General features: G+C 53.2%; 1 protein-coding gene across 2 annotated transcripts in view; it reads right to left on the minus strand.

Moving 5' to 3' along the window:
• The window catches only part of MGAT5B (alpha-1,6-mannosylglycoprotein 6-beta-N-acetylglucosaminyltransferase B), a 64,754-nt gene extending 48,314 nt beyond the window's left edge, over window positions 1–16,440 (minus strand). For both annotated transcript variants that reach the window (XM_064675731.1, XM_064675729.1), the window contains exons 1-2: window positions 16,214–16,440; window positions 9,761–9,873 (exon numbers count right to left, since the gene is read on the minus strand). In XM_064675731.1, the coding sequence (XP_064531801.1) occupies window positions 9,761–9,873; window positions 16,214–16,281 (181 nt within the window). In that variant the 5' untranslated portion in view covers window positions 16,282–16,440. The remainder of the gene's footprint in view (window positions 1–9,760; window positions 9,874–16,213) is intronic.
• Between the last annotated feature and the right edge of the window lie 6,611 nt (window positions 16,441–23,051).

Here is a 23,051-nt window from a genome sequence, read left to right on the forward strand (position 1 = left end):
TTTTTTCTCCCTTTTCATCCCCCTCTAACTTTCTCTTTTTAAAAAGTAGCAGCAGGGAATTTTTAGTTTCTTCTCTATTGCCAGCCAGCACTATTTTAAATTGCATTTTAAGCTTTTCTGCAGTGCTTCAAACACCTCACACTGCAGGAGAGGCTTCCAAATTACAAGATTAACATCGATTTTAAATTGCTTCCTAAAACACAAGGGCTCCAGAGCAGGGATGGATCAAGGGCAGCTGCTGGAGCAAATCCCAGGGGACACAGGAGCTCCTGGGCACAGCTGGACCCCACACTGGATGCTGTTGGCACACCAGAGGTAAAACCAGAAGACCCTGGTTTTGGAGCTGGGACCCCCAATTCCAGGTGAGGAGCAGCACACACTGGTCCCACAGGACAGGGACCAACTTTCATTTGGGTTGTTGGTCTTTATGAGAGAGGCTTCTCTACAAGGGCATCAGCACTAACTCAACTGGTTCTCCTCCTAACAGCCCTCGTTGCTGATCCAGAGAAAACTGTACTATCAGGAGCCAGTGCCTCAAGAATTGCTTGAAAGGAAGGATTTGAACCAGCATTTGCACACCCTAAAAGCAGCCAGAGGAAGGTTTCAGGAAGCTCAGCACCAGCATCGCTCCTCCAGCTCTGCACATCCAGCACTCGAGCCCACAGCCACATTTACAGCTGTCCCAAAAAATAGCAGAACTCGCTCATTTAACATTTCAAAAATGATTACCATTTCTCCTTCAGCCAAAAATATTGGCCATCCTGGGCCATCCAGTGCTGGGCATCCTGCCACCCTAATTCCAGGGGCTAATAAATCATCCCCTTCCTCCAAACCCATCAATCTCCACGGAGCCCAGTGCCTGGATCCTTCTGGCAGCAGCGGAGTGGGGCAGCAGCCCCAAGCAGAGCCCACAAGATGAGCCTCAGCTAATCTCTGCTCGAGCTGAACCGAGCCCTGGACTCCCATTTAAGCCAGAGAAACAAATAAATCAGTGGGAAAACCCAGCTTTTACAGAGGCTGCTATGGTTCCCACTGTGCTAGTTTTATTTTCTGAAGTACCTGCTGCCTCCCAGGCTCCAGATGAATTTTGATTTAGGAGTGAAAAGGGGTAATAAAAGCATAAAGAGCCATTAACATTCCTCCTGGCCATGGTGGGGTGTTGGCTCATCATGCATTGATGAAAATGTTATTTGACTTCCTTATGAGCTATAGAAAATCAATTAATTGATTTAATCATTCCCTGGGAGTCATTGCTTACGGAGATAACGGAGTGCCAGGGCAGCAGGATGCTGTTCCTGCCTCCTGCAATGTGGGGACAGCAGGGAAGGGGTCAGTGCACATCCCTGCACCGACGTCTTCACCTCTGCTCCCCCAGACTCAGGAATTTACACTCCCATCTTCCCATAGGTTTGGTGGCATAATTTTTTTCTTCTCTTTAAGCCTGCGGGCATCAAATTCTGAGCAGTAATTCTACCAAACAGCCACTTCTTCAGTAAGAGAAATGTTCACAGAGTGGATTCAGTCTTAACCACTGAAACAGCAGCCCTGACACTTCTTTTTACCCCCCTCAATATGCATTTTCCTCCCCCAGCATATTCCCACAGAAGTGGGCAGTAACCCCCAGTGTGATGTGGAACCCCGTAGATGCCTTTACTTTCCTTATTTTAACAGCACTCATTTCCCTGCCTGCAACAGCAATTTAATAAGAGCAGTAAAGTTCTACACTTCCACTTGTAACTCCCTTTCCAAGTGTGGGTTGGGGATGGGAGCACAGTGCACGTTCTGATGGGGGACACCAGCAGAAGCAGGAGAGGACACACACTTTTTATCAACCCCCACTTTCTCCACCCAAACAAAACAATGGTCTGCTCCCAAAAAAATGCAGGTTAAGGACATCCTGGTGTTGGCCATGGGGGTGCAACCCCAGCACAGTGGAGCCAATGGCACTCACGGGTGCTGTGTTACCCACTTAAAAGAGCTCTTGGAGCAACCAAGCATCCAGCAGGAGCTGGCAAAAGGCAATGCCTGAGGCAGAAAGCCCTCACCCTGCATCTGGGGTCTCCATTAACCCCCTTCTCCCCAGCAGTACTTGGACAATAAGGAAGGGGGAGAACAGTCCCAAGCAGCAGGAGCTGCCAGAGTTACCCCCACTTCCCCAGGAAAAATCAAAAGCCCATCAGCCCCCAGCACAGCTTCTCACCAAGGAGATCCTCCCAGAACCAACCACTCCACTTGCACCAACCAGCCAACTTCTCATAGCATCAGCTGGCTGCTCCAGCCTCCAAGGCAGCTTGGAGTGGCTTTGGAAGGGATGGATGCAGCAAGGCTGGAAATGAGCCCCAGGCACTGAAGAGCTGCCCAGCACACTCCTCCCCATGGGTTCCCCCTGGCTGGCACCCACAGGAGACTCTAATCCAGCTCTGGATACAGCAGGAGAAAAATAAAGCATTGGGGACATGCAAGATCTGAATGTCCCAGTTGGTGCCAAGGAGGTGACACACACCCACTGACCCACACCCTCTCCATAGGGACCTGGATAACAGCCCCACAGGCACTGCAGGAAGAGGTGATCAGAGAGGGAAAACCCCTGCTGCCTTCAGAGAGAGTTTTGCACAAGCAAATTCTGGATTCAGCTCCTGAGAGAAGCCTCATCCCCCTGCCTGGACCAGCATCCAGCGCCATCCGGAGAGACACGCTCCAGCTTCCACTGATCCTGACAAGCTGCTCACAAGCCACTGCACTTACCCAGGGCTGATCAGCAGACAACATCAAAACACGACACAAGCAGCCCGGGAGAGGGTTATAACTCACTCAGGGAGAAACTGGGAATAATTAGCACCGGATTTGCTGAGCAGAGTCTGCCCAGCTCCCTCCCTCCTCTGCCTGCGCCCCCCGTCACTGTCACCGGATTACACGAGTCTTCACAACTGGTTCTCCTGTCACCTTCACTGTGCATTAAAGGCAGCAAGATAAATTTGTAACTCACATGGCTTTTTGAAAGCAAAGGGAACACGAACATCCCTGGAATTACACATCTGTGCACCATGTCTCAAGGAAGGAGCAGTCAGAGCCCTCGCTCCTGGGTGCTCTCTCCAGCCAGGTCAGGTAAGAAAAGGGATTCTCAAAACCACAAAGCAACTTTTGGGTATTTTGCCCCACTCAAGCTCCTGCCAGAAGAAGTATGTGCTCTGGAGAGAAGCAGACTGGGATCTGTCACAGATGGCAGTGACCCAAGTTTGCAAATGGGTCCTGAAATTACCTCTCCCAAGAGGGAGGGAACTGGGATGGGAGGGTGAACACATCTGTGTTTTGCTTTAAAGCTCCTTCAGGCTGAGCAGCATCTCACTGCAGCCAGGACAGAGCCCAACCAAGCTGTCCCCTCCTCTGCTGTCATCCCTCATGATGAGAAGATACACAGCAGGTCAGGATCATGGACACAGACCTCCTCCTCCTCCTCCTCTTCCTCCTCCCCCAGCACAGTTGACTGTGAGGGAGGACAGGGAGTTTTTCAAGCTCACTCCAAGCACTGGCAAATGCAAGCTTGACCTTTCTGCATCTTCTGTGAGAACAAATGGCAATGTTACCTGGGCATGCTAACCCAGCTGGGATGCTGCTGGAGCACAAGGAAAAGCAGCAGAGACAGGAGCAGGAGCAAAGGACCCCTCTGAGGAGATCATGTAGGTTCTCGTGTTTCTATTTGGCCTCTTTGCTCCGCTCCTCAGGGAGCAATTCAAGGGATTGAAATAACACAAGATCCTGTTGCTTCACAGTCCTACAGCTCTGAAAAAGTGATGATGCCCTATAAAACCCTGAGCAACTTCCAACATTATCTTCTGCAGCGCAGTTCCCACCCCTCCACCAACATCCCTGCTCTGGAGAGAAACAAAAGGCACAAACAACAAAGCACTCAGCTGTGCTGCACAGCCCTGAACCATCTCCCTCTCACCTCTTCTGCACTCCCTGATGGAAGAAATTGCTTCAGGCAGGTGAGATTCCAGGAACTGGAGTAAGCATCAGCTGCAGGAGAGGCAGAGCACTCCAGCAGCTGGAATACAGGAGGGGAGCTGGGTTTGGGGAGAATAGGGCAGGATTTCTGCCAGGTGATGTTAAACACCATTTCCAGCACAACATGCCTTGGCTGCTGTCTCTGGACCTCCCCTGATAGCCCAACATGGCAAACCAGAGCCACTCTGACACCCCAAGGAAGCTGCAGTGCTCAGTTTCCCCCACGGGCTGCATGCAGGACAAGATACCCCAAGCCAGTAAGGGGGGCTTCCCTAGTAGGCTTTCTCCACAACTTTCCCAGATGCCTTTTTTTATTCCCTAAAAAAGGAATACGAATGATCAAGTCTCAGAGGTTTTTGCAGCAGATGTTGTTCTCAGCAGTTGTTCTCTGCTGCACTGGCTGCCCCCAGACAGATTCCAGGTCAAGTTACCTTTGCCCTGCTGCAGAAAGTCCCAGTGGTGTAGGACTGGGAAATCCCCTGTCCCAGTCCACAAGCTGTTTATTATCCCATCAGGGTCCGTATCCTGCAGCCCCAAGGAGAACAAACCCCAAAAGACATCTTGGCAACCCAGGAAAAGGTGCAACAGCCTTGCAGAGGATGTGCTTCACCCCTGCTTTCTTGTATTTTCCAGTTCGTGCTCTAAAATCAGCTCTCCACCACCCCTGTCCTTCCTTCATCCCATCCCCACTGATCCCTTTCCAAGGCAGTTGAGGAAACACAATGCAGGAGCCCAGCTGTGGTCACTGACAGGAAAACAGCTGGAGATGCTGCTGGGAAGCTTGTTTTGGGGTGGAAAAGGCCAGGTGCTGAGCTCTCAAGCTGAGAAGCAGGAAACACTTGAAAACAGGTTAAAAAGACAGTAAACACACAACTCCAGTCACTCAGCAAACCACCACTTCCCAAAGGCATTGGGATTCAAGGACCTCACAGACCCCAAACACCTCCATCTATATGAACCACTCAAAGCCCTTGTACCAAAGCACCACCAAGGTCAGCTGAAATCAAACCAGATCCCTCTGGCAAGAATCAGAAGCCCAGCAGGAGGGCAGAGCTCAACTCCAGCCAATCCGGGATATCAGGACCCATCCTACACATCCCCTGGGTCTGCAGCAAATCCCTCCAGCACCTCATACCCAACCATACAGGAACCAACAGCAAGAGGAATCCAGAGGCTTTTGATTTTTTGAACAAGCCACAGCCGTTCCAGGCACTCTTCCAGCCACATCTAATGGCTTTTTAACACTTAATAACCTGTTTTCCTCTGCTAATCCCCTGCAGCAGCAAACTCCACCACCAGGATGTATATCCCTACCAAATCCAGCCTGGGGGACCACTGCCAAATCCCTCCTGGCTGCACTGCCAGCACCAGGACTGCAGATTCTGGTACTTTTTCAGGATCAGCCCCCTGCCCCTTAACTCTGGCAGTAAAACAACCCCAAGAAAGATGCTTGGGAAAAAAAAAGAAACACCGAACATCTTAAATTCTAAAGAGCAGGAGAGAAGAGGGCACAAACAACTCAATCTCATGAGTCTAGAGCCCTTCCCAAAACATCTCCCACGTTCAAAATTTATAGACCTATCTGTTCCCTTTTTTATCTACATCTTTGTTTGCAGAACAAATTCTCTCGGTGGCCATTTCAAAACAAAGGAACCTTTGTCTGTGTTTACTTGACAGCAGCGGATTAGGATAAAATAACTTGCATTTCAGAAGGCTTTTTTTTATTTATTGTCAAGATGCAAAGCCTCTGCAGCATCGAATCACCAAGCAGAGAATCCATCTGAGGAATGATTTCTGGCACACACTGAGAAACTTGGCTTTTGGAGACAACCGCCAAGAAAGGGATTCACATACAAAAATCAAATTTTAAATGGGATTAACTTTTGGGCTGTGACATTATCCATTTCTCCTTTTCATGCTCCTGCCTCACATCTATCTTTATTTTGGTTATGATCGGCTGCTCGCACAGCTGAGAAGCCAAGAAAGCCCTTGGCAGGGCGGGGGGATTTTCATGTTTCCCCTTGGATTGCAATATCTGAGGTTCAGGGTTGGGCTGGTCAGGACACCCAGGGAGAAACAGGAACAGCCCCAGCCTAAACTGGACCGTGAGCTTTAGCATTTACCCACAACACAAAGGATCTCTTGGATGCAAACGATTTTTAAGCAAGTGATTTTTTTGACACCTCCTGATACTCTGCAGCCACCCCAGCCCTGCAGGCACTGAAGCACAGGGGCAGCTTCCCCTGCACAGCATCAATGCTGAGCTTGGCAAGACATGTGGAAACAACAAGCAGCACAAACAGCCACAAAAGCTGGGATCAGCCCCAGGAAGGACCACAGGACCTGACACTCACAAGCCAAAAGCCTACCCTGCTAAAGACACCAGCTCTGCTGGTAGAGCAGCCCACCTCAGAGTGCCTGGGAGAGGATGCTGCCAGGTTCCCTGCAACATCCAGCAGTTAATGAATAATGCTCAGAAGGGCCCATAAACCCTGTGCTTCGATGAGTCCAGGTGGAGCAGGGAACAGCAGCAGGGATCAGGCTCCTTCCCCACCAGGAGCCCAGTCCCAAAAGATACTTAAGCCTGGGCATGGCAAACATGAGGCCACACACCCAGAACTCCTCCAAAGCCATCAGCCCTGAACCTGTCCATGTTTGTGAGAATATCAGCCTGATCTCCCCACACCAAGGGCTGATCAGCCCAGCAAAATTAACCTGCTCCTCTGAGCTCACCCTCAGCCCAGCACTGTGCACCTAACAGCAGCAGTAACCACCTGGAATATTTCTTGGGTTTCCTTGGGATCCACAACACGTGTTAATTAAATGCCAGTTTGTTATTCAAAAAGACCTTTTGAGACTTCACAGCACTAATAAGCAGCATATCCACTTCTGTTCCCATCCCCCTGACTTCGACGTGCATTCCCACCCTCCTCCACGTGATCTCCCCACTCCCCCAGCCAGGAGGGACCTCTGGAGTCGCTTCCCTGACCTCCTGCTCCAAACAGAGGGGGTCAGACCTGCCCACAGCCTCACGTGAGCCAGAAGTGTTCTCAGAGTCCCCAAGGATGGAGTTTCCCCAGCTTCCCGTGGGCTTTGACTCCCCATTTCCCAGTGCACCAGTAAGGCTGCCCAGTGCACATCATCCTTCCTGACTTTTTCCATGGGTGTGATAGTTGGCTTTTCCAGCCACCAGAGCCTCCCCCAACAGCCACCTTTGACAGGTGGCAGAGAGGGGTCTGTACTGACATTAGACAGCTCCTGCCTTGTGCATGTCCTGAGCCTTGGTCCCGCTCTGCTCTGGGGGTTGCTCACCCCATGTAGCTGTTTGCCCTGTGGGACAGCCAGTCCCTATGTATCAGTGTCACAGGAAAGGCTGAGCCCAGTGTTAAAGAGCTAGAAAAAAACCTCTCAGGTTGCACCTGCCAAGTCCTGAGGACAAAGAATACAACTCTCCTCCAATCTGGCATCCTTCCTCCAGAGACAGGAGAGAGGATGCTTTGTGTTCAAAAACAGTGTGTGAGACCATGAATGAGCCATACCTCCCCCAATAAGAAACACAGCAACAGCCAAATGTGCAGCAATTTATCTGGAAGCAATACTTTGCTTGCCAAATCCACAGAATAAAGGAAAAAAATTGGTTTTACACTGAAATTTTGAGCTTTCTAACAAAGCGGGACTTGCCTTAGCCAGTTAGAAACCTAAGAGACCAAAACCCTGAAAAATTAGAGGACCTGGATTATGATTTATTTTTTTTCCTTCTTTAAATGAGACCAACCAGGCATTACCAGAAGCAACATTCAACCTGCACCACCTCAGAGCAAAGCAGCATCTCCCCTGACCAGCCAGGCTGGTGCTCACAGCCCTCAGCACAGCTGAAGGGGCTCAGTGCAAGGAAGAGAACCCGTTTACATACCTTGATTTAAGCACCTGAAGCAGTAAGCATGAAGAACTCAAAGGTGAGAGCCTGAAAAAGGAGGTTTCTCGTGATCCAGCTCCAGCACTGCACTGACATTGTACCCAGTGAACAAGACACAGGCAAGGATGGAATCTGTGCACTCAAAGGTCTGGGTTAAACTGATGACAAGAATAAAGATGGGAGAACTATTCCACTCCAAGGCATCCAGAGAGGGGATAGAGAGATGAATAATTGCCTTTTTGCCATCATTTCACCCCAACTTTAAGGTCCTTTGGGGTAACACCAGGTGCTTCTGCAGGTTTCTGGAAACCTTTGCTGCTCATTGCAGCACAACCTGTGCCACCTCTCAGCTATGCTGGTCCCACAGTTAATCAGTCCCTCTTTGCCTTTCTTCTAGTTCTCTGCAAACTCCTTGGGGACACTGGAGCTCTCCTGAGACAGAGAGCAGCTATAACAGTGACACCTTTAATTTCAAACTAAGGAATCTTTTCAGGACCCATCTCCTCAAAAGCCAGGTCTGGAGGAGGCAGTGGTCTGGGGGCTTCTGCCCACCCTCCTCATGTGCTGCTTTTCATCCTGAGAAGGAAGAAATCCCCTACATCCAGGTTCCACTCACCAGCCATCCCAGGACTGTTCTTGGAATGGGTACAGAGACATTAACACAGCACCACCTTCCTTAGAGGGTCAGGTCCCTTGACTGTGCCAAGACATGCAGAAACAGTAAAAAAGCACTGATCCTGCAACCTGCTCCAGCTCAGGCTGAGGTCACCAGGAAAACACCAGTCCCTTGGGGAAGGGGTTTAATGGAGCTGGTGATGGGATTAGGGGAGCAGAGGGGGAAGAACACCAGCCACCATCCATAGGGAGAACACAAACCAGCTGCCCATTCATCTCTGAAAGTCAGCTAAGCAGTTCAACAAGCACTATCCAACTTCTGGAAACCATCACTTTAGTCTTCTACTCCTGTAAGGAAGCAACTAGCACTTCCTCCAGCACCAAAAGGAAAGGATTTAATGTCCCAAAATCACATTCCAGGTGAGGCTGTGGAGCTCAGATCCCTCCATGCTTTTGGTACAGAGGAAGAGGAGGCCATGGTGGCCTGACCAAGCCTGCTCAGCAGAGTTCCAGCTGGGAATTTCCCTCTGTGCAGTTCAGTCGACTGGAATCACAGAGGAAAAGTCAGGGGAAGCTCAATTCCTGGTAGCAGTGCTCTCCCAGAGCAAGGGCAGGACATGACCCTCCCACCACAGAAGCTGTCTGCTGAGCTGACTTCATGTCTCGCCAAAGGAGGTGTTTTAAAAAATGTAACAGAACACACACTTGCTAAAAATCGGATTATTCTTTTCTATGTTTCAGTACATCCGCGAAACCACAAAGGCCTTTTTATTTTCCCTTCCCTAAGAAACAATTTCCACTCCCTGCAGACCAAAACTGCTCAAAACCACTGACCCCTCCGAGCACCTGAGCCAAATCCTCCACGTGTCAGACCAGGTGCAGCCCATGCAACCCACACTGCTGCCAGCTGAAGGTCTAATCCCACTGTTTCCACATCCCTCTGCTGCGAGCCAGGGTCAGTACCCACACTCCAGCACTTGTCCCCACTGTGTCACACCTCTGGATGTGAACACAGCCAGGTTTTAGACACGTGACTGCAAAGTGCCCCACACCATGGCAAGAAGGGCCAACAGGACCCTGAGCCATCCTGACATTCCTGAAATGGGCCAGGAGGGACCTGTGGGAATGGAGGATCCAAGCACCATCCTCCTGCATCCTTGGCAGGATGGACACGGAGCACAGGGAGCATCCCACGGGACAGGATGGACGTGGAGCTGCACTTACCTTCGGTCCGGATGGTGAAGGGGGAGTCCCCCAGGCGTTTGGCAGAGAACTGCCCTCCCAGAGAAGTCATCAGGAAGCACAGGGTAAAAAATCCAATGCCCAGCACGAAAATCCTGTGGGAGAGAAAGTAGAGCTGGAGGTGTGATGAGGAACCAGCTCACTCCTGGGCCAGCTCCACCACCCTCCGTGCCTGGGGTAACCCCTCTGCAGGAACCACTTTGTTTTGGGGTCTATGGGACCATCCCAACTTCCCACTGCTCCATCCCCACGGGTCACTCCACTCAGCACAGGCAAGGAGCATCTCTGCAGCCCCAGTCCCACAAGAGCACACCAGCACCTCACCCCAACCACGGCCAGACCCACCCGTGCTTCACAAGAGCCCCAGGGGGCTTCTGCCCAAACCCTGGCACTGAGCAGGCAGGTTCTGCCTGAGAACACCCTCTGAAATCCCTGCAGCCTGCTCTGACAGGCAGGCTCTGAAAGGGGAGTGGAGGACTTGCATCTTCAATGGGAAAGCTGAGCCAGACCACGACTGCCAGACCAAGATGCTCCACTAGATCCAGCCCAACAACCTCGACCGCAGGAACCACTACAATGAACAATACCCATGTTCCTCCTGGGAGAGTCCAGAGTAAAGAAAGGCCTTATACCTTCCCTTCCTCCCACAGAATCTAAAAAAAAAAAACAACAAACCAAACCCTTTTTTTTTTTTTTTAAGTAAGATCTTTTGTTCCCCTGTAACTAGGCCACTGGCATTTGCCATTGTGTCTGGCACGGCCTGTGCAGTACAGGCAGATGAGGAGGGACCTGCACTGGCAGCAGGGAGATGAGGAGGGACCTGCACTGGCAGCACACACATGGCCTGGGACCATCCCATCACTGCTTTGTTCATCCAGGCTGCCAGGAAAGCAGCTCCCACAGGGACACACCAGTCAGGATGTCACCCTGCACGTCACTCCCGTCTGAGCTCGCGGTCACCTCCAGCTGCACGAGAAGCAGGAGCTCTCAACACCGCTCCTGCTCAGGCCAGTAACTTTTTGGGGAGTGAAAAGGCTGATGGCAAGAGCCCTGTGCCAGCAGGAGGGTTACTGTGCACCAGGGAGCATAAAGCAGAGCACACTGTGCCAAGGGATGGGTGCCTGGCCTCCTTCCACTGCTCAGAGATGCTGCCGTCATCTCTGAGACTCCGTGGAGGTGCAGGATCCTCCAGTGGACACACGGGAAAAGCCCTGGCAGAGCCACTGCCAGGTGCCATGTACAACAGCTTCCAGAGCCATGGTGTACCAGGGATCCCAGCAAACCCAGGGAAAATTTTAAGAAGGTGAAGGAAAAAAGATATCTGTCAGGCAGCCTTGTGAAAAAACAGGTTTGTCGTCTGATAAATAAATCATATGTGGAACAGGGAGCTGAGGAAGACCTTAGGGGTGGTCACTTGACATTGCTTCCTCCCAGCATCCCTGAGCCAAAGGGAAGCAAACCATGGAGGGCAGGAACCAGTAACTCTCCTCTACAAGCTCACAGCATTATCCACAGGGCTCGGGAGCTGTGCACACAGACCCACAGCACAGCCACTCAACACCCAAACCAGGCTTTTCCAGAGAACAGCTTGCAAAGGAGCCCCCCATCTAAGCATTACTACATAGTTAAAAGGCAGAGGATTAGGAACCAGCCACCAACTCTGAGCTACAATTCACCAGCATGGCAATTATCTGCCGCTGAAAAGGGCTGGCAAATAAAGTGACCTCCTTCAAAGCCCTTGTTAGTGACAGGAGATGTTGTGAAGAGCTGAAGTACAGGGTCAAGCAGCTCAAGAAGGACTGGGCTTCCTCAGGGAGATCTACTGGAGGAGCTCCCAGGGCAGCTCCCTACTGTCCCAGCACAGCACTGCCAGGCTTTCCTTGCCTGGAAAGACTCCTGGGCAGGACATGGCACCCCCACAGGACCCCAGGAGCTCCCTACCTCCATCCCACCAGCTCCAACTGCTGTTGAACAGACAATGCACACAGTTGCAAGTTGCAGTGCAAGAACAAAGGGTTTCCTCTGCCTGCTCTGAGGAGGATCAGCCTTGCTCAGCAGACAGGCACCTGATCCTGGTCCATCCCCCTGCTCCCATGGACCAGCCCTGCCCCATCACCAGCAGATCAGGGGCACCTGGCCATGGCTCTGGGGGAGCAGCACTGTGCAGATCCCCACCCCCTTCTCACCTAATCAGGAGAAAAAGCAACACCCTGGGCTCGTCAGCATTAACAAGCTCTGACAGCAGCACACTCAGCACCAACACAAACACTCCCTGACAGCCAGGCCGGGAGATCTGACCCACCTGGGAGAGGGGATGCTCAAGGGCATCACTAAAACTGCCTGACACCCCTGTGCAGGCACTCCAGGAGTGAAGCAGCTCAGGTCCCTTTCACTTCGGAATGAGCCTGCCCTGGAAGGGTGGAAAGCAGTTTAAAAAAGCTATTAGCTAAGTCTCTGCTAATCCAGACTCCCATCCCTAAAGGCCTGGCTACAGGCATGGCTGGAGTGCCCTACAAGCAGTAACTAGTGGAGCACAGCCATCCCCTCCCCAGCAGATGCTGATAAACCATCGAGCTGCAGCATCTGCACACAGAGATGCCCAAGGACCTCAGCCCCGATCCCAAAGCAGACCTCAGAGCAGGCTTTCCAGAGAGCCGTGGTCCAGCTCCAGCACGGAGGTGATTGTGGAGGCAGCAGAGCATCCCTGATGCTGCAAAGCAACGTGGTGTCCCATAAATAGCTTGGAGAGGGGGTGATCTGGGGACATTAGTGCATTCCCATTATCACACCCTGTTCCCAGCCACACAGCACAGTGCTGGGTCTGGAAAAGGCTCTCAGGAACACAGTGGAGGGGTTTGCAGCACCCAGCTTGGCTTTGGAGGGCTGAATTTGTCCTTAGAGAAGCAGAGGGGGGCAACTGTCTGCCATGGCACTTCCCTGGCAGGACAGGACAACAGCACAGTGGAGAAGAAACAAGCTGAAGGAGGTCAAAGCCCAGCAATGCCCTGCGACCGAGGGTCCTCCCTGGGAGCACATCATGGCACAAAACCCACCCAAGGCCCCCTCCCCCAAGGGACATTTTAACACAGCATCACCTGACTAAGTGCTCTGATCTGATCTTGTTCTTTGCTCTCACCCCTCCTACTGACAATATCTTCATCATTATGCAAGACCTTGTTTACGCTTTTTAATCTTCGTAATTATACTCTGGCAAGGAGTGATGGTTAAACACCAAGCAAAAAGAAAGAGGGGAAGGGAAGCAAAAGAGGGAGGAAACAAAAAGGGGAAGGGAGGGAAAAGGTATAAAGGTGCTCTATTATCTCACTAGGAAACAAAACCTTTTTCATTTTGACTGGATTACACAGAGAGCAGGGGAGATGCAAGATGCTTTCTCCCTAGAAAAAAAAAAAAAAAAAGAGGGATAAGAGCCTAACTGGAATTGCTGTGTTTGGGAGAGAAGTGGATTGAGCCCAGCAGCAGTGTTCCAGGGAGCATGGAGGGTGCAGATGTGGACTCTCAGCCTGAGGACCCCATCTCTTTTACTTCTGTTGATCTTCTCCAGATGATTAAAAATGCTTGGCCAAGCCTTATCTGAGCAGTCTCTATATGCAAAAAATACCATGAAGCAGGTAAAACATACCAATCCCCAGATATTCCAAATTGTCCAAAGGCACTGGGTCCTCTGCCCCAAAATCAAGTCTGACTCCCTGAAGACTATGGAGCTCCAATGAACAGTAACATCTATCCTGCATGCTGGCTTTGCCTGTCATCCCACATCACGTTTAATTCATCTCCCAGCACAGTTCTGGTGCCAAGTCCCTCTCCATATCCTCCCCAAACTGAAATGTTCACAGTTCTGGGCTCTGGCTTGGTGCCAAAAGAGAAGGAAGCCAAATTCCCTGAGCCTTTAGTGAAAATTGGAAGTGATGCCCAGTCGTGGCAGATTCTGGCCCATGGAACTGAAAGCTGGACGTGACCAGGAGGGTCTGAGCGCTGAGTTGGGAGGCAGTGGAGGGAGGAAGGCCAGCAGCACCCAGCAGGTGACACTGGGACTGTGTCCACAGTGCTGCATCACCCCTCTGGAACCCACAGGAAGAATATTACACAGATGCACAGGGGAAAACAAGGGCTACGGAGAACAGGTAACATCTTTTATTAAACAAGTTTTCAACACCCAAGTCTCTTAAGCCCAGAGGCTGAGCCACCATTCCTACAAGCAGCAGCAGTCAAGTTAATAAAAGATGATCCTTCTCCTGCAAACCTTTTTTTGCTCAGAGCCCAGCAGCATCACAGCACTGCTGAACTGATGCTCAGCCGTGGGCATCATCTTCCACAAAGGGGACCAGAGTGAACTCTCTCACTGATCAATGTTATATCACATGGAAAGCCCAGCTTTGGTTTCCAGCTGGCAAACTTGCCTGAACTCCCCAAGTTCTACAAAACCAAGAGCTGGGTGAGCTGGACCAGGGCTCCACAGTGAATTCGTGACTAAATCTGGCAGCACGAAACACGCACGGAGAGATGTGCTCTCCCTTCCCTTCCCCTTTGCTGCAGGAGCTCTCGCAGCTCAGGGCTTTGCACTGCTTTGCTAAGCGTGTCTGGAGGGTGGTTAATGAAATGTTTTGGTGCAAAGGATCAGGTTTCCTGTTCGCTGTTTGACGACAGCAGGGCTGCCAGGAGTCTACACCAGGCAGGGGATCGCACCCCGGGATTCCCTGGAGCAGCCAGGCTTTGCCCAGCCAGCAACAAGGAACCGATTTACATCCTGATTGTCACAACCTACTCCCACTCGTGTAGGTGATCCACATCAGCTGAGAACGTGGGTGCTGATTTTAGGGCAGGGGGTGCTGATTTGTGCCAAGTTACTGCTGGAGCGGGGTAGTGCCAACACTTGCCCACGCTGGGCTGGGAGCAAGGTGAGGACTGTGGCATGGGGGGGGTGTCACACTCAGCATGACAGCAGCATGGAGGAGGTGCAGAGGTCCTGGACATTGTGGGACAGCAAAGAGATGGTCCTGAGAATTTCTCCTCTTACACAGGGAAAGCCTGATTTTTAACAAAGGCAACCCTGCTGGTTCCCATGGAACCGATACTGGTCTGTAATGGTTTGAGAGTAGAAGCCGGCCCAGGGCACACAGACAGGATGGTGCAGGTCCTCCACACTGCTACAGACACCAGGGACCCTCCAGCCACCACAGAACTCTCATCCACACACATCCTCATCTCCAATGGGACCTTCTGATCACCTTGTGACACGCTCCCTGTGCTCCCCCATCCTGATTCCAGGTCTCTGCTGAAGATGGGTTCCCCTGCTCCAGGGGTGATGTCCAGGGGACAGGGGACAGGGATGCTTAGGCCAGTCACTTCTTCATTATGGACTCAAACCCAGTTAAGAAAGCAAATAGCCAAGTGAAGAGCCCCAGCCATGTGTGTCCTTCCCATCTCTCTCACAATCGTTCCCCACTCCACACTCAGAGCAAACCTGAGCCGTGGGGACCCTCACGCCTCTGCCACCACTTTCTGACATCCCCTTGGCCAAGTTCCCCAGTCCCAGGGCACTGCTGCGGGATCCAGCAGCAGGAATCCCTCCAGGCAAGCACTGCAGAGACAGGCAGCTCCCGGGGACAGGCAGTCAGCACCTCCAGAGCGCAAAAGAGAGGCACAGCCCGTCCTCCCTGAAGCTCCGGGCGGTAGCCTGGGCTAAGGAAAAAGGCAGCGACCAGATCCCTCCAGTGATCCCAGACCTTCAAACACAGCGGGGAGCGCCGGCAACCGCTGGGCTGGGCTGACCCCACCTTGAGCTTCGTCCCACGGCACCAGCCCCTCTGTGGGTTTTTGGTGCCTCTCCCCATAGAAAAACCCAGCACCTACCAGCGTCTCCCATGTGTCTCCAGCCTGGGAGTAACCCAAGAGCATCTACAGTGAAGCAAGAAAGCTGGAGAGCAAGGACTGGAGAGCGGAAGCGAATGCATGACGGCAAACACGAGGAGTTACACCAAGGGGAGAAAAGCAATGGGTCGGTACGGGTGTGCTGGAGCCGGAGGGTTTCAGGTTTGGATATCGACCTGGATATCGCTGCCTGTTCAGGATGGGTTTCAAAATCCTCGTCGGCAGGTTTAAACCAGAGGAACCAAAACCCCGAGCGCCCACACCTCTGAGGACGGTATCAAAGAAGGCAGCGGCGAACAGCCCGGTGATAACCCCAAAGACACCGGCGGGAGGGGTGAACCGGGGGCCGCCAGCCTGCGAGAGCTGCAGGACCCGCAGGTTGACCCGCGGGCAAACCCGCCTGGATCCCTGACATCCTCCTCTGCGCCCAAGCCACACAAACACCCCCCGTCCAGCCGCAGCCCCCCACGATCCGCCACCCGCTTCCCACCCGCGGGAGCCGGGCGAGGCGGGAGCAAGGGAGAGAAGGAAACACACCAACTTTACCTAAAGGGTCTCAAGGTGACGAGGCATCTTCTGACCATTATCTTCCCATCCGCGTTGACTGTGATCATCGTTCAAAGTTGCGGGGAGCGGAGGGCGGCCCCCGCACCCCCCCGACACGCTCCGAGGGGCTCAGCGGGCGGAGCGCGGGGCTCCGCGGGGGCGCATGGCGGGGTGCGGGTGGGGGGCACCTCCCCGCCCGCCCTACCCCTGCCCCTGCCCGGGGCCGGCCGAGCCCATGGCCGGGCCGCTCCGCTCCGCGCAGCCCCGCGCAGCGGCTCCGCTCCGCCCCGCACCGCCCCGCACCGCCCCGCGGAGCCTCCGCCGGGCGCCGCGTGCCATCTAGCGGCAACCCGGCCCCGCGGAGGGGGTGCCCGGGCCGGGGGGTGCCCGGGGAGGGGGTGCGGCAGCCCCCCGAGGAGCGGGGATGGCGTTCTGGGGGGAGGATGGCCGGTTTTCGGCGGAGAGCGCGGCCGCATCCCGGTGCGGGTGACCCCCGGCGTGGGGACCTCGGGAGATGGGGATGGCCCTTTTTGGCAGAATGGGGTAGGGGAGTCAACCCAGAAATGCCACTCCCGCGGGTCCTGTTTGCTTTTGTAGGCTTTAGGAGCAGGGCAAACCTCCTTTCTTAGGAATGGGGGTTCTGGACTCTGGCTCTGACAGCATCAGCCTGCGGCTTTGCAGCCCCATCACCCTCTTTTTCTTTCCGGGGGGCAACAATCACAGTCCATGATGTGGCTTCCCAAAGTCCCCAGACACTCCTGGTTGCTGCCAAAAGGACCAGGGTGGTGTCCTTGGGAAAGACAAAGGGGCCATGAGAGCTGAGGCGGGAGGAGCAGCTGCTGAGCTCAGCAGAGGTGTTACCAGCTCTCCCGGGAAAGGTGACAGGCACAAAAAGCCTCCCAAAGCTTGGGACTTAAAGAAGCCGAATGTGCCCAGAGCTTATAGAGACATCCCCCTCACCAGGGGTGAGGGAGGGGATGCAGCACCCTGGGGGGAGCACAGGATTGCAGAAAGCTGGGAGGAGGACACGGTTCCTGGTGTGCTCATCTGGCCACGCTCCAGGACAGGGCCAAGGGGAAGGCTGTGGTTTGGGGGGGCTGTGGTGCCAACAGGGCCCCCTCATGCCATGCTGACCCCATGGCTGGCTGTCCCTCTCTGCCCACCACCACAAAGCACAGGCTGACACTGAGGGAAAGCTGCCCCTTTGCCTTCCCTATTGCAGACACTCTCCTCCCGTGGTCTTTCCCAGCACTTCTCCATCCGTTCTTCCCAGGGCAAGAAACATTCCTCTCCAGCCCCACCTGCCTGGAATGGCTCAGCAATCTACCCCCCAAGTGCTGAGCAATTTCAACACCCTCCCATCTCCAACAACCCCCTCCGTGTAAACTAACCGTGGGTTCCTTTGCTTGTGCACAATCCTAGTGTTTTCCCATGAGGCTGATGAAGAGGAAATGCTGCCGTCATGCTCTGATTTCCATAGGGATCCCAGACACTCACACTGCTTCCTTCTCCCTGATGGAAACCAGGGGAGGCTTTGGTCATCAGGGCTCTGGGGAGCATATGCTTCAACATCATCAGCCACAGCTGGAAATGTACCACGAAACAGCACTTTCTCCTCATGAAACAGCAAATTCTTTTTCAAGCAGAAGTGAGAAGCAAAACCGTATTCTTTAGGGCTTCATAAATACAGAAGGATTTTTGTGTTCCCCCACAGGGAAGGAGTCATTGCCACATTGGGTCTGAGCAGGATAATAGTGGGCTAAGGCAGACAGGCTGAGGATTGGCAGGAAATGTGGCTCAGGAACAGCAGCCAGCCAAATCCAAACCCTCGGGTCAGCTCTCCCTGAGCTTCAATATGGGCAGCCCAATATCTTAGCAAGGACACCCTTCTCTGAAGCCCATCCTATGTGGACCTAATGGATGCGACCACTGCATGGACAGATCCAGCTGGTGTGCTCAGTCCTTGCCATTTTAGGTGCAGTTGGGAGCATCTGGCCTTCTCTGCAAAAACCTCCTAGTTTTCTTCACCTGGGCAAGGAGAGGAGCAGCAAGCTGATGAAGGGCTGTGGGGATCCTGCCACCTCTGATCTCCTTGCTCCTGATTGCTCCCCTGCTTTCCAGCTCCTGCTGCTCTGACAGGACACTGTTAGTCCCCATCTGAGCTGTAAATCACCTAAAACCTGGTGTTTCCTTACTTGCTGCCCTCAAGAGCCCAGCTCCAGCTGGCAGCAGGAGGCAGAGCCCTTCATTCTGAGATCAGCCAGCTCAATGGGGCTGGAAACCTTCCAAATGCACATAAACACACTGCGTGGAGTGGTCAACGGAGCAGCCAAATCGCTTCCTCCAGTGTGCCAGGAGCCAGCTGCACCTTCCCAAGAGGCTGAGAGGAAAAAATATCATCCCATCCCAGGGAATGCAGAGCAGGAGGCTACCAGAGCTCCAGCATGGGATGAATTCTGTGGGGGGAGATCCCCCCACTCACCTCCTTAAGGATAATGCCAAGGTCCTTCTGTGCATCCCACAGGTTCTGGATCGTGCCAAGCAGCAGCTCTTCCCCGAGGCCAATTGCAGGAAAAGGCTGGGCTATGGCAAGTACTACACACAGATTTTTTTAAGATTTAGGGGTGAGTGATATTGAGGGGGAGAAGGGACCATGGAGGAAATGTGTCTCCCCATTCCTCCCTCCAGGGCTGATCCTGGGCTGGAAATGGCCCCGAGGGCTGTTTCTTGGGCAGCAGAAAGCATGTCAGCTACCTTGGCTTCCTCCAGGTGCCTCCTGCAGCATCAGCCAGGAAACAATATCAAATAAAGTAGCATAACCAAAAAAAAAGTAAAATACAGAAATATGCTCTTGGCAATCTCCAGGCACACCCTGGCAGGGTGCTGGGGCCAGCAGGGAGCAATGGCACTTGCAATGCTGGCCAGGGAGCCAGGCAGAGTTACCTCTGCTGCTCCTGACTCCTGCCAGAATCATCCATGCAGGATTCATCACCCATAGACGGGAATGTGGCATTTACTGCACCCTCAGGACCCTTGTCCCTGAGGAGAAGTGCTGCAGCAGACAGTCCTTTCCCTGTGCTGCTGCTTGAAACAAAAGCTTAATTAACTACCAGCTCACTGTCTGTTTAGAGGGATAAATCTAAAATCCAAGGATGGTAATAAAGCAGTGAATTATCTTCTTCAGCAGCTGAGAACCAATGGCCCCAAAAATCAATATGCTGAAGTTATACTACGCACACAAACACAACACACACACACACACACTACACACACACACACACACATGTTTGTTATTCCAAATTCAGCAGCAGCAGGGAATGGAGAGAACCAGCTCAGCAGCCAGCTGGTACAAAAGAAACCAGTGTTCTACCAGTTAGAGCCCCTGCCCAGCCAGAGGTAGACCTGGAGCATCTCCAGTATGGGCTCCAGCACTGCCTGTAACTGGGGCAGGCCAGAGTTCCAGCTCTGACACCGGAGCACCCGCTGGCAGCCAGGACTCACCCTGCACCACTGGCCCAGCAGAAGACCTGGGGAAATTTTCAACTGATCTTGAGTAGCCGTGTTACCATGAGTCCCAAAGCTCCCTAAGGAGACATTGCTGGGCAGAACACAAAGGTTGAGATCACCACAGCTGGAGAAAAGGGGTTATGAATGCAGGGTGGGCTGTAACCCATCAGAAATAAAGCTTAAAATATCATAGTCCTGCAAAGGGCACAGACAGACACTCATTGCTGCTCAGCTGTGGGCACCTCCAGACAAACCACACTGACAGGATTTATGTTGGCTTTTGGTGAGTGATGCCCATGTGCCAGGGCTCCAAAGTCATCCCAGGACCCTCCAGAGACTCCCCACTCCAGCCTGAGAGTCCAGCTGGGGAGCACTTCTTCAGTGCTTTCCAAAGCCTGGGGGATGGATCTGCCCAAGTTTCTTCTTGGAGCTTTCTCTCAGGCCTCAAGGTACTTGGTCTTCATGGAAAAATAATGATCCTGGAGGGGAAGAATCACAGCAAACCACCAACTGTAATGTGCTACGACAAGCCACTTCCTTAAGTTCTCCTCGCACACAATCTTGCCCTTGAGGTAAGAGATATAATTTGATTGCAGGAGCTGCAATGCCCAAATGCTCTGGGCATAAGATCACTTAGTCACCACAACTTCTCCGTGCCCCTCGAGCGACATTGCTGGGGACAAGGAGCTCTTTATTGATATAGAGCAACTTCTCTCCATCACTGGCTCACCCTCAATTACTGCATTCACGCCTCTACCCATCTCTGTAGCAACGAGGCGGAAAAGCTCCAAGCCTGGTACTGACCTCCCTCACCGCTGAGCATCACCAACCACTTTTGGCTGTGCTGGGGGCTCCCACAGGCACTGGAGGGCTGGTACAGGCAGCCCTGCTCCACCCCTGCTTTCTGCCTGTTCCCAGGGGCAGCAAAAACAGCCCTAAATTTGCTCATAGGTTGGTGTTTGGAGAGAGCACCGAGCAAAGGGCAGGGAGGGGGTGGCAGTGTCCTGAAGCCACCTTTGCACCCCCATGCACGGGATAATCAGGAGCTCTCCAAGACTGCAGAAAGGGACCAAGAGAAACCAGGAGGGACTGTGGCTGATGGGGCATCTCCAGCAGCAAGCAGGCAAATGGCCTTGCTGCTGCCAGGGCACTGAACCAGCAGGTAGTGAAGACTCATCCATGGGCTTAGAGTCCCTGTGATGGCAGCCTCCAGAAGATGCTAAAAGGCAGTGGTGAGAGAGCACTTGGCACTACACTGAGGAGTGTTTTACCCACTGTGAGGATCCCCAGGGCACTCCTCTGGTCCCTGGGGCTGTTTTCTGGTCCCTGGGGCTGTTCCCTAGTCCCCAGGGCTGTCTGCATGGCTGAGGTGTCAGCAGGGTGCAAGGTAACCCCAAGCAGAACTGATCTCTACCCCCTCCTTCCCTGGGACAGCAGTTGGGGAGCCAGTGGTGATGTACAGCACCTCTGCACTGCCTGAAGGTCAGAGCCAGCAGCATCCCCTGGGTACAGGGTTAGAGGCTGGTTGCAGCCCTCAGAAGCCAGGCTGGATTCTCGGAGCTCACCGGATTGTCCGTGGCACTTGGGGAGCAGGAGGAGTGTTCCAGCCCTTGGATCACCACGGATGCTGCAGCCCATGGTGCTGGCAGCACAGCACAGGACACACGGTTCTGGTGCTCAGGTACCTGCTGGAGGTGCACAGCCAGGTCAGGTGTCAAACATGGGACTCTACAGCTCCCATCAGCACAGGGCCATGTCAGCACAGCCTCTCATGGGGAATTTGGGAAGCTCTTGCCCTTGCAAGCCTGTCAGCACTGTGAATCCTTCGCTTCCATTAGCTGCTAATTCACTTAGAGCAAAGGAAAATACTCCTCAGCTCCCAATGGGACGACGTGAGAGCAGCGAGGAAGCTGAATTTCCCTTTCTCTCCTTGGTTAAAGAAACTGATGCATTTTTCTTACCGTGTTAATTAAACCTACTGACCACCCTGGCTTCACCAAGAAGAAAACACAAAAGGTGAAAGGAGAGCCTGAACCAGCTTTATCAGTCAGAAAGGGCTCCTGGCTGCCCTGCTGCAAAGGGAGATGCTCAGAGGAAACAAGAGCAGCAATTAAAAATTAAAGAGAGAGGAAGATCTGTGCAGCAGAGAACGGAGATGCATTTGTATTGCTGCAGTGCATTAAGGGGAGGAACTCCTGACCCCCTCGGGGATAACAGCTCCCTCCGTGGGCAGCTCTGCCCAGCTCAGTCCAGGGAGGGAACAGGGAACAAAGGGACCAAGCCCGGGGTAAAGGGCAGGGTGGGAGATGCTGAGCCATTCCTCCTGAAGGGAAGAGAGCATCCTTTCTCCCTCTGGGTGAGGTTATTTGAGGCAAACCCCCCAGCGAGCCCCCACAGGGAAGGGCAGCGGGGAAAAAATCAGGGAAGGAGTCAGCCCCGAGGGCTGGATCTGTCCCTTTGCCGGGCAGACTTCTCAGAGCTGCCAGTTCAGGTTTACCTCCCTCTCTGCCTCGCTGTCACACTCAGCTGAGCAGCAGTTCCCAGCCTGGCGCAGTCCCAGGAGGACACTCCGTTGCTCAGCCATTGAATTAGCATCGAAAGGGCAAGAAAATCCGGCTGGAGGAGCCTTCCAGGCTTGTTACCACGTTATTCTGAGCTCCTGCAACTGCCTCCCCAGACTGGGAGTGTCCCGGTGCTCCCCCATCCACCCCACTGGATGGATTTTATATCCCCCATGTCCCTCAGCTGAACAAGCTCACTGACCTGGTGGCATCACCGTGCACAGTGTGGAGATGTGTTTGAGCTCAAGATGAAAAGTGCTGCACCACAGGGCTGGGAAGAAGGGAGAGGTTATAACCCCCCTGACAGGCTCCCACATGCACACGGGGCACAGGGCTCATATCAGCATCCCAAAGTGAGCCTGGCATTTATACCCCCTGCAACATGTCTGGGAAGCACCAGAGCTGGGAGTCACCACAGTCAGCAGTGGGATGCTGGAGGAAGGCTTGCACCACCATTAGCCAAATTAAGAGGGAGAAGACATGTCAAGCTTCAGCTGTAATTAAAGAAAATCATGTCAGGGGTCAGAAGAGCAAGAACTCTCCAGCCTTTTAATTACTGCAGGAGAGTCGCCTCTGTTGCACGGCACTCACAGCCCTTCCTGGTGGGGTCTGTAAGGAGTTTGCTGCCTCAGCCCCACGTGCAGGGTGTCCCTGAGCCCAGCAGCCACAGCCTACGGGGAGCTGAGGGTCTGTGTGTCCCCCACCCCATCCCTTGCATCCCATCAGAGGCGAGAGAAGTTGTCTCAGCTCCCCCCAAACTCTGCCGTACC

This window comes from Pseudopipra pipra, chromosome 19 (genome assembly GCF_036250125.1).
Source record: "Pseudopipra pipra isolate bDixPip1 chromosome 19, bDixPip1.hap1, whole genome shotgun sequence".
NCBI classification, from domain to species: Eukaryota; Metazoa; Chordata; class Aves; order Passeriformes; family Pipridae; genus Pseudopipra; species Pseudopipra pipra.